At 51.6% G+C, this 17,322-nt stretch overlaps 1 protein-coding gene across 2 annotated transcripts in view; it reads right to left on the bottom strand.

Moving 5' to 3' along the window:
* HIPK2 (homeodomain interacting protein kinase 2) overlaps positions 1–17,062 on the bottom strand; it is a 127,327-nt gene extending 110,265 nt beyond the window's left edge. For both annotated transcript variants that reach the window (XM_054281847.1, XM_054281848.1), the window contains exon 1: positions 16,828–17,062. In XM_054281847.1, the coding sequence (XP_054137822.1) occupies positions 16,828–16,846 (19 nt within the window). In that variant the 5' untranslated portion in view covers positions 16,847–17,062. The remainder of the gene's footprint in view (positions 1–16,827) is intronic.
* Positions 17,063–17,322: the final 260 nt, after the last annotated feature.

The raw sequence follows: 17,322 nt of genomic DNA, 5'->3' as shown, positions 1-17,322 counted from the left end.
TCCTACAGCAGCCAGACTCTGTGTAGACAAGCCACCAACTCTCCTTTGGTTCTTTCCTCCTAGGGAAAGAACCTCACCTCCTCCTCCAGTGCAGGTGAGAGACACCAAGCTGGCAGCTCTGGAAGCAGAGCATGAAGCACACACACTGTATGACCCACATTGGTGCAGAGCTCCCATCACACACCCCTGCCAGCACGGTCCTCCTGCCTTCCCAGAGGGAACCACAGCAGGGTAGCCCAGCCTCATCCTCACCTTGCAGGCTGTCTTAGCTGGTTTGTTGCTCTTTTAAACAATTTTGAGATCTGATAAGCAGCCACTAAGTGTGAGCAAAACCTTTGCTAGGGGGTGAGGCCTTCAGCAGTATAAATGTGCCATCACTGGTGACCCCCAGCAAAGCCAGCAATCACTGCCATGCTGCCTCCTCCTGAGCTCTTGGGTAGATCTGTACCTTCACCTTCCTCAGGGCATAAATCAAGCCCCTTTTCTTCACTCCTGGACCTTGACACAAAAGGGACAGCCACAGCAGCAGGGGCATCTTGCAGGTCTCTGCCCTGGACTGGCCAGTGTCACCTCCCACTCCTGTGGCAACCTGTGACAGAGCCTGTACCCCTTTACATGACAGGACATTTATCCATCTAATGACCCTGCACATAAGGTTCACACCTGAAACAAGCTCCACCGTGTGGGGCCTCCTGTGCTGGGCCAGAAGAAAGCTGAGAGGTCTGATCTGAGCAGCAGACTTACTTGTAAGTGACTGCAAACATCACTACTACTCTTCTGGTGTATGCAGTCTCCTCAGGATTTCCCACTGACAGAGCCTAAATGACAACCATCCACGGATTCCAACCCAGTGGAGCATCCAGAATACTCCTTATCCCTTCTGTGCCAAATGTAATTTAAAAGCCCCCCTCCCACATTTTGCAGTGTTTTGAAAAAAACAAATCCAAACAAAATTTACATGTTTCTGAAACACAGGCATAAGCAGAGGAAGGGAAAATGCCCTTAAGGATTGGAACCAAATGTGTTTGTGCAAATGAGACCCAGGATTTACAGTTACCTTCCAGCCTCCAGCAAGTGCTACAGTCTTAGCTTTGACTTAAAAACAATCTGTTTTCTTGTAGAGGTTGAAAAACACCAGTGGTATTTTCTCTGGTGTACTGGCCAAAGCCCCACAACCGTGGCTGGGAAAGGAGGGTGGACACTGTGTCACAGGACACTCCCAGGGACAGGTCTGTCTGGGCACACAGATGCACATTTGTGCTTCCCAGCAATACAGCAGGCACGATGCTGGGGGCCAAGGAACTACATGGACACAGATTTGCCCCTTGCCAAAATCCTCCTCCATGCCCTTGTGTAGCACTGAACACTCTGTGGCTTTCTTAAAACTCTAGCTGTGCTTTGAGCAGTGACTCTGAAATAAACGAAGGCATGCCTTGCTGAAGTGACCCTAAGTGAAATCAACAATACTTGGCACAAATAAATAATCAAGAACCATAGTTGCAAATCAAAAAGGATGAAACAGTGAGCCTCATCAGCCTGCAGTGAGTAACCTTGTGCTGGGCAGCTCACCCACCCCAGCAGCATGGGCAGCCACACATCCCCCCATCAGCACCAGACAGAAGGGGTCACCAGACAGAAGGGGAGAAGGGGACACAAGCATGAGAGGGAAGGGGGGCTCCTGTGACAGAGGACCACCACAGTGGCTATGTGGCCTTTAGGAGCCTTCAAGGGGTGCTGTTACCTGCTACCAGCCTGCAGAGAGAAGCAGTGACAAGGCTGGAGAGATGAAAAGCAGTTATCAGGGGCAGAACTACGGACATGAACACACCTAGACAGATGCAGACCTGCTGGACTGCCAGAACAGGCCTGTTACTGCACAGCTTTGGGCACACACTGCAAACCACAGCAGTCAGAACTGCCAGCCATGGTTTATCACATTTACAGTTTAAAACCCAACCAAATCCAACACTTCTGCTGGAACCAAGTTCAGCTGAAGGTTCCTGGCCCAGCTGGGAAGGCAGAAGCTGTCCTGCCCCTTGGTTCCCCTCCTGACAGGCTGCTGTGGCTCAGGAAGGGTGAAGCTCAGACACACAGCGTTCAGTGTCACACTTCAGCTCCCTCTAAACCTTCAAATTAGGGCTTACACGGAGCTTAAGTGCAGCCTGTCCCAACACAGGGTTGGATTTCACAGCTCTCATATGCTGCTGGGTTGCCACTTCCCCTGAAAAGGGGATGAGTGCCCTGCAGGCAGACTGGCAGGCAGTCCATCCACCCAGACACCCTAAGCAGGGGATAGGGAGCACCTTGATCCCTGCAGCCCTTCCCCCATCCCTGGAGGGTAAAACAGGAGGGCTGAGCTCACCAGGACAAGCTTCTGCTTCCCTTGCCTCAGCTAGCAAAGTAACTCCCAATACCCATCTTTTCAGTGAGCATTTTGTGGTAACCACAGAATGTTTTACTTCTGTGATCAAGCCTGTGCTCCTCTTCCTCCTCCACATCTCTGCTGGCCCTCCACAGCTCACCTTGAGCCCCAGGGTGACCACAACCCTTCCAGCCCATGGGCTGGGATGCCTGACATGCAGCACAGAGCTCCCATGTGAAGTCAGCGCGTTCTCAATACAGGGCCATGAACACCTCAGGGGGGGCTGGTCACCTTCCAGCAAGGACACCTGAACATGACAGGGCTGGGGAGGGGTGGCACAGGAGAAGAAGCTGCCAGGAACAGGGGAAAGGACACAAAACACACCAGGAGAGTAAGAGCCCCACCCCCTTCACAAGCCCTGCAATAACATGAAGGCAAGAAGGACAGGAGAACCAACCACAACAAAACCCACATGAAAACCTGCAACTTGCTCCAGTGATGCCAGGTAACAACTGTGGCTAGGAAACAAGGAAACACACTTCCCAGCTCACCATCAGTGCTGCCACAAGCATCTGCTTTATTGTACGTCGTATGAAAAGCATCAGGCATCCCCACCTGAAATCATGCCCTCTCCTGCCATTCACTCACATCCCATCTTCTTTTTCCCTCACACTTTATTTTCTACAGGCAGCAGCTTTTTGGCAGGAGTCTCTGTGTCTGTTTGCAACAGGGCATGGCAAGGGAAAGCAGACATCTCCTCATAAAGCATCCTCTTCCTGAAACCCCTTCAACCCTTCCTGGCTGAGAGGAAATGCAAGGATTGGTAATGACTCAAGTGCTCCTCCGGGAAACAGCAGTGATTTTAGAGGAACATGAAATAACTTTTAAGCCAAGCCTGGTCCTGAAGAGGGGAACTCCACACTCTGTACCTTGAGCTCATGGCTGAGCATGCACAAAGCCAGGATTCAGGTGCCCACCGGCAGAGATACTGGAGAAGATACAGCTCATTTACTGAGGTAGCCTCACCTACATTAGATACATTGTAAGTGGTACAGTAAACAAATGTGAAGGGATACAGATTCCTCAGGGGATACTGTAGTTGCATACAGACCCCAGTGACATCACACCACTGGCTGAAGGCTCAGGATACAGAGATAAACTGAGATAACTGAGGATACAGACACAGACCTGAGATGATTTAGCAGAGTTAAAGACATATCCAAGAACTGGTCCAGTTGGGCCACCAAAACCTGGCACTGGGAGAAGATGCATAGAAGATGCAGCTCTTCTGCATCATGATAGAGATGAGCTGGTGGATGTGGATCACAGATCATCCTCCATCAGAATGTCTGGAATGATATTTTTCTCAAGCGTGGATTTCTAGTAACCCTTTTGTTCAGCCTGAAAAGTCACATTGCTTGAAAAAAAAAAAATCTCTTCCTGCCTTTTAGAGGCAGAGTGGCAGTGTCCCCTCCTGAACACACTGTGATTTACAGTGTTCCACACTCACACCGGCAACACAAGCCCTTATGCAGAGACTGCAGACAGCACTCCTGCCAACACATGCTCTGCCACAGCATCACTCCACATAAACACCCTGCATTCACCTTGTTTATATTTCCTCCTGCACAGGCTGTGACAGCTCACAAACACACACAAAGCCTAATTTATATTTATAATAAATCTCCCTTCTTCATTCACTGCAGTGGAAAAGAGCCCTGCTACAAATACAATTTGTTAGAAAAGTGGTGTAACAGCGCTAAGGAGAATCAGGTCCATAGATAAAGGGGATAGAGCCACACCAAACACGTGTGTACACTCCTGGAGGTGCCTACACACATGGAAGGAGTTCTACATACACACAGACACTCTTCCACCTGTGCTCTCACAAACAGTGCTCAAGAACAGCACCTGCTGTCCCTTCTGACTCGCACGTGCTCGCAGGCAGCACAGGCTTTTGCAAGGTTCACTTTCATTGCACAGGTGCTCTCAGCCTCAGATAAGCGACAGGAAAATGACACTGCAAGAGAGGTGCTGTCATCATCAATGGGTATGCTGGTGTCTGGGTCTCACATGTCCTTTCCAGGTGGTGCAGCTAATTTAAAATGGGGGTTGCAGGCTGTTTCTTATCTGCACTTGCTAAATACACACACATATTCTGCTGTTGAAAGAATGAAGAGCAGAAGTTAGGTGGGGAAGGCAGGTTTCTGGTGGTGCCACTGATTGTGCTAGAAGAGATGAAGACTTTTTTTATTGTAGTCATGAAAAAATGTGATCCCCAGTTTCTTTGTAGACTTGGAGGATCTATGAGGTCTTTGGTTTGTCCATGCTATCCACATGCAAAGAGCTGCCTTTTTGTTTTAATTTGGTTTCACAGAAAAGGTTGTGATCTCTCATCTTTCCACAAAGGACCTTGTTGCCACTTCCCTAACCTCCATCACCCTGAGGACTGATTGTGGCAGTGAGCTGCCCACAGGACAATGTCAGCCTGTTCTGAAGCTGGCCCAGTGTGCCATGTGGGTGCTTGCAGAGGAAGCACACCCAACCAGCCCTCTGTGGTCTCTACTGGCTCCCAATAAGCTCCCATTGAGGTGACTCAACTACTAATTCCTGCCAAGGTCTTGTGTGCTCTCATGCCTTCTGTACAGCTCTAACTTGCAGGGTTTGAGTGACTCAGGAAATTGGTGTGATCTGCCACCTTCTCCCCATCCTGGCAACACTAAGCTCGACCAAAACCCTCACTCTGCATCACCAGCAAGCACACCAGCAGCCTGCCCAGCTACCAGAAAGTTCCTGTGCACTGACACATTGGGAGCTGCAGCATCACCTCATCCCAGCACTGCTCTGCTGCTGACCCAGGGCTCATTGTGTGGTGAATTCCCATAATGGAGAGAGCACCACTGCACACTGCCCCAGCCAGCTGGATTGCCAAGGCAAGCTGCCACATCACCTGGCACTGCTGGGCTCAGATCCCTCCTCCCTGGGGCACCACGGGGCCTCAAGATGGGATCAAATCTGTGTGTCAGTGCTAAGGAGCTCAAGTGTGTCACCAGAGATTTTCCAGTTAGAGACAACTCTACTCCAGATATTCCAAGGACTAGTGATAGCTGTTTAACTCCCCAGAAATTCTGCCACAAGAGGAGGATTAAGGGTTGCACACACACACAGAGCTATGAGGATATCAAAGACGGTTTTCTTGGAATTTTTTTTCTCCAGCGTTTGAAGTCTAACATCTAAATAGGAAAGTAGCAATGATGGCTGGAAATTACCACTGTTTGGAGGTAAACCAGAGACCTGCTGAAAATCCTTGCCAATCTATGTGGAATTTGTCAACACTAAATGCTGCCTAGGAGAAAATAAAACACCATGTATTTTAGCTGGAGATTCTTCTCCTCCAGCCTATTGCTTCAAGCAAACAGCCTTCCTGCCATTGTACATATGGAGCAATGTGGGCACTCACCCTTCTGCAATCCTGCTGCTGTCAGCTCCTGACAGAGGGACAGCCCAAAGCCAGGAAAGAACCACACAGATGGTCAAAAACCAGCCCACAACCCATCGTGGCACAGCTCTTCCACAAACACCACTGTGCAAAGCTAACCCTGGGACGAGGCTCAGACCACTCTCTAGACAGACTGAAACAGTCTAGAAATCACAGACCCCCTAATTTCCTTCTGGGTACTTGTTCCTCTTCTCCCCATGGCACCTCTGGCTGATCTGAGCACCTGTCACATCCCTTCTCAAACACAGTTGTGTGTTCTCATGGCAATGCCATGTCACAGTCGTCCATTTTTTGGAAAATCTGCAGCACAGAGATCCTTGACTTCGGATCCCAGCTGCTAGTGGCTATGAAGAATTGGTAATTAAAGTAAAAGTGATGCCATACCAAGGGATTGTTGTGCCTCTAAGTTTTCTCCAGACTACTCTCAGGAGACACAGGAGAGCTACCAGAGGTAAAAAAAATAAATCTCAGCCTGCTAGGTTTACACAGAGACCATCAAAAATATGCGCCTGTATTGTTCTGACCTCCAGATCTTTTTTCCTTCACATTTTCCTAACCTTTAAAAGGCATGTAAGATAAACAGAGAAGAAGCTAGGCAGACAACATCCTTGGAAGAGATGTAGGAATATAATCAAGCCCTCAGACACACGCACACAAACACCATAATTTATCTCTTCCTCCTCCTGTTTGATATTATCCTCTGTTCTAGTATCATAATCTGTTGCTATGGAAACAGCTATGATGTCACTACAAGAGGTTTATAGATGCCTTGAACAGGAAGGAAAGGTACAAGATGATGGGAGAGGAAAAAAAAACCACCTACAAACAGCTGCTGAGCAGGAGATGTTCCAGGAATGGTAAGTGTTAACAAGGAAAAGATAAATACATCAACGTGCTGGAGTTGTTGCAGACAAGAGCAGAATATAAACCACACTTTAAAAATAAATAATGCTTACAAATTTTGCCTAGAAGTAAAAATACTCTGGGCAAGCTAAAGGACCTTCCTGAAAAAAAACAAACTTGTTTTGTTCAGCAAGTTTTCTGGGACTGGATATTCTCTGAGTATTGCTGCTGGAGTCCAAGTCTCCACCAAGCTGCTCCATCATCTGCTGTAACATTCCCTCCTGAAGTGTAACATCCCATCAATGCAGCCAATAGCTGGGGAGCTTGCTGGCTATTCCCCATCCTGTGTATGCCTCTACAACCTGTAACTAGAAAAAACCCTCATGTCCTCAAGCAAAAATAAACATAACCATAAAATTCCTTAGGTTGAAAATGACCTCTAAGATCAGTGAGACCAACAGTGAACCAAACACGGCCAAGTGCACAACTAACTGTGTCCCCTAGAACCACATCTTTACATCTTTTAAATACCTCCAGAGATTTTTAAATACCACCACTTCCCTGGGCAGCCTGTTCCAGCGCTTGACAAACCCTTTCCATAAGGAAGTTTTTCATAACATCCAATCTATATTTTCCCTGGTACAACTTGAGGCTGTTTCCTCTTGTCCTGTCACTTGTTACCTGTGGAAAGAGGCTGCCCCCCACCTCATTACAACCTCCTTTCAGGTGGTGGTAGAGAGATAAGGTCTCCCCTGAGCCTCCTTTTCTGCATGTTAAACAAATCCATCTCTCTCAGCTGCTCCTCCTAAGTCTCGCACACAAGATCCTTCCTTTGTTGCCCTTCTCTGGACACATACCAGCACTTCAATGTTTTTCTGTTAGTGCTCCTGTGCCTTTAAGCTTTGTTTCTTGGAGAACATCCAACCTTCCCTGACTCCTTTGTCACTCAGGTCTGTCCCAAGGCACTCTATCAATCTGTCTCCTAAACAGCCAGAGTCTGCCCAGTTCAGAAGTCCCTTCTGCTGAGCCCCCTCCTCACTTTTTGAGCACTGAAAACCAAGCACTGTACCCAAAGCAGTCTCCAAACACCCCATCACCTCAAGTCCTTCTCTGTTTGCATGACACAGGCTTAGGAGGGAGCCTTCCTTTGGCCTTCCTCACCCACCAGCTGTGTCAGGAAGTTATCTTCCACACACTCCAGGAACCTCCTGGACCGCTTCCTCTCTGCTGCTTCCTCTCTGTGCTGAATCCACTGGATCACACCCAGGAGCAAACAAACAACCTGACCCCTAACTATAAGCAAAAAAAAGAGCTCTTCTTGCTCTCTTCACCCAAGAGAGAGATCACAACCTTAGAGACTCACTGCCAAACATACTGACACACCTGACATGCTACTAGAGAGAACAGTGTGCTGAGCCTCACAGGCTTGAGATGTGCCATGCACACCCATGTGCAGGAGGATGCACATGTGGCTCTCACCCACGAGCTCAGGTGCTGATGACTGGGTCTCCATGTTTGTAACTTTTTTTGGCCACCCTGACTGATGGTGAGAGTAGAGCAGACATGATGACAGAGAGGGTGGGGCAGTCACATATGTCCTTAAATTTTCCCTCAGCTGAGGGAAAATTCAACATGAATTTTGGAGGAAGGAGGATGGCACATCAGATTTGTCCTGCATAGACACAATTGTCATGGGAAGAACAATGGCAGAGAAGGAGGAAACCACAAGGGTCTCAGATCAATGAGAAGTGCTGGTGTTTCAGAAAATCTCTATCCCATCAGATGGTGAGCAGGATAAGAGATTTTAAGCGAATGCCACAGCATCAATTTTGCCTCTGGTGTCAGCTCCAGATGGGGAATCCCCAGACAGATTCTCTATTCTGCCTGTGAGCATTAGGGTACAGGTAGTGTCTCCTGTCCCTGCTCACCTTCTCTTCCAAAGATGTTAGAGACAACTCCAGGGGAAAAAAACTGGGAGAGACTGAAGTCTGAAGAGAGTGGGAGAGACTGAAGTCTCCTGACTGAAGTCAGTAGGGGCAACTGCATAAACAGTCCAAGATGGGATCTTCAGCATTTCACTCAATTTTCCGTTCCTGCCAGCCTTGGCTGTGACAGCCTCAGCCCCTGAAGATCCCAGGGATCATCTGCCTCTATTCTGTTACAGTCAGTTACCCTCATCTTTGTTCCCCACGCCTCTCTCAGTTCCTGACCTGCTGACTTACTCCTTCTCAATCTTCAGCCCACCCTTTCCTTTCCCAGAGCAACCTCTGCCACAAACGTTGTGGAAAACCCACACATTCTGATTTCCTCTCCTGAAAGTGTCCCAGCAATTTTTATGATGCACCCTCCTGTGTCTGCATCTATATGAAATGCAAACCCTTTGGGGTGATAACTATCTACCCCTTCACATCAATGTCATGCCCAGTACAGTAAGATTATGCTTTTGCTTGGCACAGCAAATACAACTGTTTTTAGGAACACCTTAAAAGCACCAAAGTAGAGTAAAAGAATAGGTATGAAAACAATGCCAAGTGTTGTGTGTGTTTTCCAGTTTCTTTTATATTTTGTGGGCAAGGTTCTCTTTCTGGATTATATGAAGCCATTTCTTCTCTTCTGTACTTTTTATTTGGGACTGCAGAATTGACAACAAAGCTTACATTGGTGAATAAACAGAGACTGTGCTTTTTAAATTGGCAGGTGACATCAAGCAGGATTGCAAAATCGAGGGAATTAGATAATCTGAAAACAATCACGACAAATTGAAGGGTACAGGATGACATTCAGATGGGACAGATCAAAAATCACACACTTAGGTAGGAAAGTCTACCTCCACACATACAAAAGAAAATGGTTCATGAGGCATCAGACTTCTTGGACAGGATTTGTGAGCCACAGCACATCACAAGCTGCAAAGAGATGAATAATGTTATAATGCAAAAGTTAAACCAAACAGGAGCACTGACTATAACAGACACAAAGGAACACTTCTGCTCTCCTTGGCCAGCACAGCACCCAAATACAGCACTGTGCTCTAGCAGTGCCACTCAAGAGAGAGATGGACCAGCTGAAGGGAGCACAGAGAACCAGGAGAATGGTCAGAGCTGAAGGGGAAAAGATACAAGAGAAAGAGCTGAAGAATGTGTTCAAGATACGATTTAGCCTAGGGAACACAAAGGAGGGACAAAGACAAAGGAATAGTTTTCCTACACCCACAGTTAAAAGGACAATGAATCAGAGCAAGAGAAGCAGAGAGGAGTTACAGAGGGGGTAAAATCCTTTAAGTGACAAAGCAAAGGACAACGATGACAGCCTGGACATGCTGTGGACTGTCCATACATGGGGAATATGCTGGGCAAGCCTGTTAAAGAACATGCTGGACAGGCATTTGACGTTCTGCTTTTAAAAAATCTTTCCTTTGCCCATTTCCTATGATTTAAATGATTTTGGTGAGAGGTAAGTTTCTTTGGCATTTCAGCATAGTCCAGAGCCCAACCAGTCAGCCTTCAGCACCAAAGGAGATGTTAGCCTGCAGGGTTCTGCCATTGGTAACACCATTGCTCCAGGTCTTGCTAGCACCTTTGTGGATTGAAAACTATAAAGAACAGACAAGACAGCTGCCCTTCATGGTTTTCCAAGTATCTCTAGCAAATACCAATGTCTTGTGGGATGACCTTTCCTGCTTTTCAGGGAAGGAGCTGCTCTTACTTTGTCCATCCAGAGACAGATGTCAGCAGAGGCCCTGGAAGGTGAGCAGGACAGAGAACAATGTGTAAACAGAATGAGCTTCATCTTCTCCAAATGTATGTCCCATTCAGTGGTGATGCTGAAGAAAACCAAGGGAGCAAACTATGGCATTCCTCACCCTGGATAAAACTCCCTCTTGCTCCAGAGCACGACACAGAGAGGCTAAGGCTCATCAAGTGCAGACCCTGCTTCCCCTTGTGTAGCTCCCTGGGTTTCACTGACACTGTTGCTGATCTGGATCAGAATCTAGCTCAGGAGCAGCTCAAGGGGTTCACTTCTCGCAGATGCTTCCCTTTGGCTATTCTGCACATGTTCTGTGAGTAAGCAAAAGACTGTTCCTTGGCATCATTCAGTCAGTGACCTGATCAGACAGCCCTCTCCTGATCAGACAGCACCTTGAACATTTACAGCATTGTATAAATACACATTGTTACTGCTTATTGTTACTTCTATTCCATAAACAAATCCTAATGGCACAGATAGCTTTTTAATTTAGTCCTGACTGTGGATTTTCCCAGGTATTTTGAGATGTGGAAATGCCTTTGCTGGCCTACGGAGACAGAGGCTGCTCCTCCACTCACGTGCGTGGGGAAGTCTTAGTAGAAGTGGCTTTGCCATCAAGATTACCCAATTCTGAAGGCTACCTGAATTCAGGAGTGGTCCCAAAATAAAGGCACTTGTGCTTTCCTGAGGATGGACCTCAATTTGCTGATATGGCCAAATGAGGCAGTAATCAGGGGCAGTCCATGCTGTAAATGAGGGGTAGCAGTAACATGCCTCTACTCTTCCTCCATGACTAACACATGCTAAATGCCATGTCTGGAGTGAAACTATAATCTGTGTTTATTTTCAAAAGAAAAGGTGAATTCTGTACTGCTAAGGGAAATAGTTTCAAAAGAGAAGGCTTCCAGTTAATTACCTTGGTCCACATTAGGGTACGTAAACAGCTCAAGAAACAACCTTTTCTCTAAACAATGTTTAATTCTCCCTTCTTGTTATCGACCAGTTATCCTTCCAAAAGTAAGAGAAAGACCTATAAATAATATTTCACATTCAGAGGGCAGAAATTTCCTAGTAAGGGTGAGGAAACAACCTCATTTTATAAATGGAGTGATTAGGCTATAGAGGCCATGAGTCAGAAAGGTACTCCAGCGTGCGGCCAGCTTTAAAGGTATAAACAATCCTAATGAAGTCAGCAGCACTGCCTGTGAGCTTAAATTTAGGCACAGACCTGAAAATATCTTCTTAAATTGGGATCAGAGAGGAAGAGCATCGAACCTTAAAAAAAAAAAGCCCAGCAAGCCATTCTTAGCCTACCTGTTCACTACAGCCACAGGGATGGGGACACCCTAACAGCTGTAAGCCAAACGCTGAATGAATGCCTTGGCAAACTCTTCTCAGGGGTCTTGCCCATGGGCAGCACCATCACAGCTGCCCTCAGTCCTGCAGCTAGAAGAAGCTGTCTCATCTGCCTCATACTGGTGTCTTAGTCTGGCGTGAGCAGAAGGTGACTGTCCTTCCCTGACCTCACCATCTGGCAGGACAGCTCTGACACCATCACCTGGGACCCACCTGGTGAGGTCCACAATCAGGACAGGGATTTACTTCCAGGCCCAGGTCACCAATCCTGTCATGATTTGACTTCCCACTGTCCTCCTGACCAAATATTCACATGTTTTTATGCACCACTGCTGTGATGTGGCCAAAATCAGGCCTTATTCATTTAGCCACCCAAGTCCATCACCTATCTCCAAATACACAGTCTAACTTCCCAGGGCTGAGCTTAAGTTCAGAAGCCTCACAGGCATCAAGGAGGTTTCTAGGCTGCTCTTCACCAGTAGAAGAACCTACACTGAACATCAGGCACAGGCAACTCTTATCCCATTGGGATGGAACCAAATCCAGTGGTCTCACAGCACCACGTAAAGCTGGCCAGTAAGTAACAATGGTGAAAATCAGTGATGGAAAAATGAAAATTATTTCACTTCCCAGGCCAGCTGAGGTGTCCAAATGAAGCAAAGTGAGTCTTCCCCACCTGTCACAGCCACGAAGAGGAATGCACTGCACAGAGTCCAAGGGCTGATGACTGTGGTGAGTAACTGAGCTTGCCTCTTTGTCTGCTCACCCCAGCTCCTAGTCCCAGCAATGCTCTTTCCCCTTCTGAAAATAAAACAACGTTTTTCACCCATTACACAAACTTGTTTAATCACTAGACACAGCAGCATGATAAGAACAATAATTTTAACTGGAGGGGGCTTCCTGTTATCCTGGCTATAGCCATATCCTGAGCAAATAAAAACTCGGGCTTTTAGTCCCAGCACTGACACAGCTTTAGCTCTGGTTATTATTTCATAAACAGGAAGCGTCTCTGAGTTATCTCCCTGCATGAACTTTGGGGTAAAGACCTTTACTCCGCCTCACTGGGGCCACCTCCCTGATGAGCAAGTTTTGTGCGCTTTGGTGAGATTTAGGGATGCATTCGAAGCCCAGCAGGGCTGGCCTGTTTCTGGCATTAAATGGGATCTGATGCACAAGGAGGACAGGGTCAGACTTTCCGGCTTTCCCGGCCCCACGTGTGACAGGGATAGCGTGCAGGCAGGTCCCTGCCTGTGCTCAGCTCCAGCAGCCGCACCGGTGGCGAGGTGCAATTTACAAATATTACCCAGATTAATTCCATGAGCCACCCACATAGAAAACTACCGATGTGGCTGCTAAAAATACACCCTGAATTGCAACAAAGTTGTCAAGAATAAGTAAGGAGCTAAGCGAAGAGGAACGAAACCAAAACAGAGGTAATCACTGTTTAGAAAATAAAGGTTAATACATATAAATACCTCTCTTTACGCAATTGTGAAGGATGCCAGGTACCAGACGCCAAGGAAATCGCTGGAGACACCCATCCTAAGCAAAAATCCACCCACAGCTTGTGCTGTCTGGCATACCCCCCTCTTAAACTGGGGTCTCCCTGGACCATAGAGCCTGGATCTGCTCTCTGCACAGTAGGAAACATCACAAGGTGAGTGCACAGGTGAGAATAAAACTGCCTAGAAGAGGGGCCACAGAACCAGATTCTTGCCTGGCTCAAGCCGTTCAGCTCCTCTGTACCAAGCCACTCCTGATGAAGCCACATCTCTGGTGCTCAGAAGGATGGCAGCCACTAGCAAGACTGGAGCACAGGCCATGTAGGATTACACCTGATGAGGTCTGCTTTGAAACTCAACTCATTTCCTTGTACAGCTCACAAACGAAACTAAAAACCAGGTCAAACATTGTGCAGCAGTGTTACTTCTGTTTTGTTTCACTCGTTTTATTTTTATGTCCTTCATTTTGCTGCTAAGCTCTCCACCACCAGGAAAAAAAATTTTTAAAAATGAGGAAAAACCTAGGAGAGGAGAAGGTAAGAGCAAAACGTCCAAATTATTTAAAACAAATGGGAAAATTCTCCTGGCTCAGTGTGTGTGGGAGAGGATTTCACACCAGATAGTCACTTATTTATCATGCCTCGCCTATTAATATCAGGTGAGGCACCATTCTGCTTCCCAGAAATGGTATTTAAGCCAGCTGCTCTGCACAAGCACACACCACCCTCACCTGCACGTCAAGAACGCTGGGTGACTTTCTGCCTGGGCTCTGTGTTACCACTCACTTCAATTTCTACTGGAACCACTTCATAAGGCCTTTGAGGTGTCACATTTCCTCCCAGGGTGCTTTTTCTGTCAAAGAGCCTATGTTCTGAAATCGGTACGGCGCGGATACGGTTTCACCTCCCCTCGCCTGCCTTGCGGTGCTGGCGGTGGGCGTGCATGTGTGCCACCCGAGAGCGGTGCCTGCCCTTGGCAGCGCCGATCCGAGCCCTCGGATCCTGTGCTCTCCTCGGTGCCCTCACTCTACCTGATGCTCCAGAGGCGGGCTACAGACCGAACTGCTTGTGCACACAAACGTGAGGCTCGCAGGGGAGGATGGCAGTCCTTGCCTCCCTCCAAGGAGGAAATTGCATCCTCTGCGATAAGTAAGTTTTTATCTATGCACTGCGATATTGCAGGGAATTCTAAGGACCTCTCACGGCAACTAGGAGGCGAAAAACAATCATTAACCCCTCCTCCACCTCCCTCGAAGCCATTCAGCAGCAATTTAACCCGCAAGCATACAGCAACACAACAGAGATAAAACAATTTCTGTCAGCCTTTACGCTATCTCCGGCTCCTGCCATTCAGGATATTCACCTATTTTGAGGCTTAAGGCATGCTGCAGAGCCTGGCCGCAGACCCATCCGTATCTGCTGCGGGAAATTTGTTTCTACGGGTCACTTTCAGGGCATTTTCCCCCATCTGCTCTCTTTTCCAGTCAGGCAGAAGCAGGGGCGCCGCTCAAGTTAGGATGCTCTAAGGAACCGCTAAACTTCCACCGCACGCTCCGGTGCAGCACCGCCGCCCCCTCCTCAGGAAGAAGCCGGCGCCCTGCTCGTCCCGGCGGTGGCCGAGGCCTCTTCTCCTCTCGTCTTTCCTCCCCTCCCCTGCGCTGCCCTGCCCGGCTCCGGGGAGGCGGCCGTGCCGGCGCTCGCCCACTGCGGCGCGCCGGGAGGGAAGGGGAGCGCGGCCGGGCTGACCGCAGGCCCCGCGGCCGCTCCGCCCCGGCTGTGCGGACCCGCCGGGCGCCGCCGCTCTCCGAGGGGCCCCGCACCGCCCGCACGGCCCCGCACCGCCGCCGGATGCGGCCCGGCGAGGAGAGAACTTCAGAGCCATCGCCGCCTGAGCCCCCCGGCCGGCGGCGCCCGCCCGGGAGGGGCTGGGGGGCTCCGGTGTGGTGCCGGCCGAGCCTCGCCGGCCCGGTCACACCGCGGGGGCGTCAGGCGCGGCCCCGGGGGCCGTCGGGCGGGGGCCGGGCAGGTACGCGCCGGGGCTGCGAGCTCCGCGCCGTGCCGGGTGCCGGCGGCGGTGGCGGCTCCCCCCTCCCGCGGCGGGGCCCCAATGCCGGGGAGGCGCCGGGGGCGGCCCGGGCGCGGGGCGGGGAGCGGAGGGGGGCTGCCCGGCCGGGGCCGGGGCCGGGGCCGGGGCCGCTCGGCGGCGAGACGCGGCCGCCAGAGGGCGCCGCTGCGGGCTGGCCTCGACCGGCACCCCGGGCCCACCGCGGCCCCTCCGCCGGCACCGGCCCCGGCACCGCCGCGGGCCCCGCTCCCCGCCGGCCCCGCGCTCCGGCGGCACCGAGCCCGGCCGCAGGCAGCGCGGGGAGGGCCGGCCGTGCCGTGTGCGCGAACGAAAATGCTCCCCTTTGTCTGCCCGCCTCCGGCGGGGTCCGGACTCGGAACAGCGGGTGAGCCCGGGGCTGCCCAGAAATAACCCGGCGGGCCACCGGTAACTTTACACCGCCCGCCGAGCGCCCTCCGCGCGGGCGCCGCAGCCCGGGCTCGATTTCCTCCTCAGATAAGTTTTACCGGCCTCGCCATGGGGAGCAAAGTGCCGTGTCCCCGTGGCGTCCCCCCCCGCGCCCCTCCGCGCCCGGGTCTCCGCCGCCACGGAGCGAGCGGCCCCGGGCGGGATGGCGCGGCCGCCGGGGGATGTCCCTCCGCTTTATGTAACGCTGCCCGGGCAGCGCCGAGCCGGGAGGGGTGACGGGGAAGGGTAAATGCGTCGCGAGGGGATTTAAATTAACCTCGATACATCTCTGAATTTTTTTTTTTTAACAGACACCGTGTACTACACATCGATCTAACGCACACAGACGTATATAAATACACACACACACACACACACAGAGATATAAATGTGTATATATAATTATTGTGATTTTTCTACCCTGAAAGAAACTAAGTTGAGGTACTTGGGCTTCTCGCCGCAGCCCGGGCTGGACTGAAGCAGAAGCCAGGGGAGCTGACAGCAGGCTCCAGCAGCCCCGTACCCGTTCCCCGCCGCCGCTGCCCGCGGAGTCCCCGCGCCTCGGAGGAGAGGAGCCACGGCGGGGGGAACTCCCGGGAAACCGGCGAGCGGAGAGGGGTAGCCGGTCCTGGGAATGCGAACTGCGGCGAGGGGCAGGCAGGCAGCAGGCACACACACACACAGAGACACACACACACACGGAGGCGCAAGGCGAGCTCCGTCCACCTCATTGTTCTGCTCGGCACCGGCACGGACTTCACCCACCGCCCCCCGCCGGGGACCGAGCGCCCGGGACCGCGGGGCCGGGCACCGGCAGAGCCGGGGGGCGACCCGCGCCTCGCCCCGCTCCCGCCGGGCGCCGGGGAGGGCGATGGTGCCCCCCGCCTCCCGCAACACCGGCCGGGGCCCCGGCGGGCGGCGGGGACCCCCTGCTCCCCCTCCCTCCCTCCGTCCCCCGCTGCGGCCGGGCCAGGGGTGCCGGCGGGGCGGGCCGGGCCGGGGCTTACCTTCGTACATGGGGGCCATCGGTGCAAGGACGCCTGTTATTCATGGCAACGCCGCCACGAACGACGCGAGATCGCAGCCCCCCAAACTCAACACACATCTGCCATCTTGAGCGGGTGTCTCTCGGCGGAGGCGAAGCTGCCGCCTGCCTTCTGCATCGCTGCCCACCTCAGCGCGGGGGGAGCCGGGCACATCCAGCCCCGCTGCCGGCCCTCCGACGCGGCCGGGGCGGGCGGGCGAGCGGGCGGGGGGCGGCGGCGCCGGGCCGGGCCGGGCCGGGCCGGGGCCGGGGCGAGGCGCGGGGCCGGGCAGGGGCGGCGGGCGGCGGGGCCCCCCCGGCTCGGGACGGCGGCGCTGGGGAGGGAGGGAGGGAGGGAGAGAGGGAGGGAGGGAGGGAGGGAAGGAGAGAGGGAGGGAGGAAGGAGAGGGAGGGAGGGAAGGAGGGGGGCTGGCGCCGTGCCCCCGCTCTCAGCGCGGCATGGCTGCGTGTACCGGGG

The sequence above is a fragment of the Melozone crissalis genome, unplaced genomic scaffold (assembly GCF_028551555.1).
Source record: "Melozone crissalis strain CALT ecotype California unplaced genomic scaffold, PUWL_Pcris_2 ptg000033l_1, whole genome shotgun sequence".
Lineage (NCBI taxonomy): Eukaryota > Metazoa > Chordata > Aves > Passeriformes > Passerellidae > Melozone > Melozone crissalis.
The sequence above is the reverse complement of the archived record's forward strand: the minus strand, read 5'-3'. Positions and strand labels throughout refer to the sequence as shown.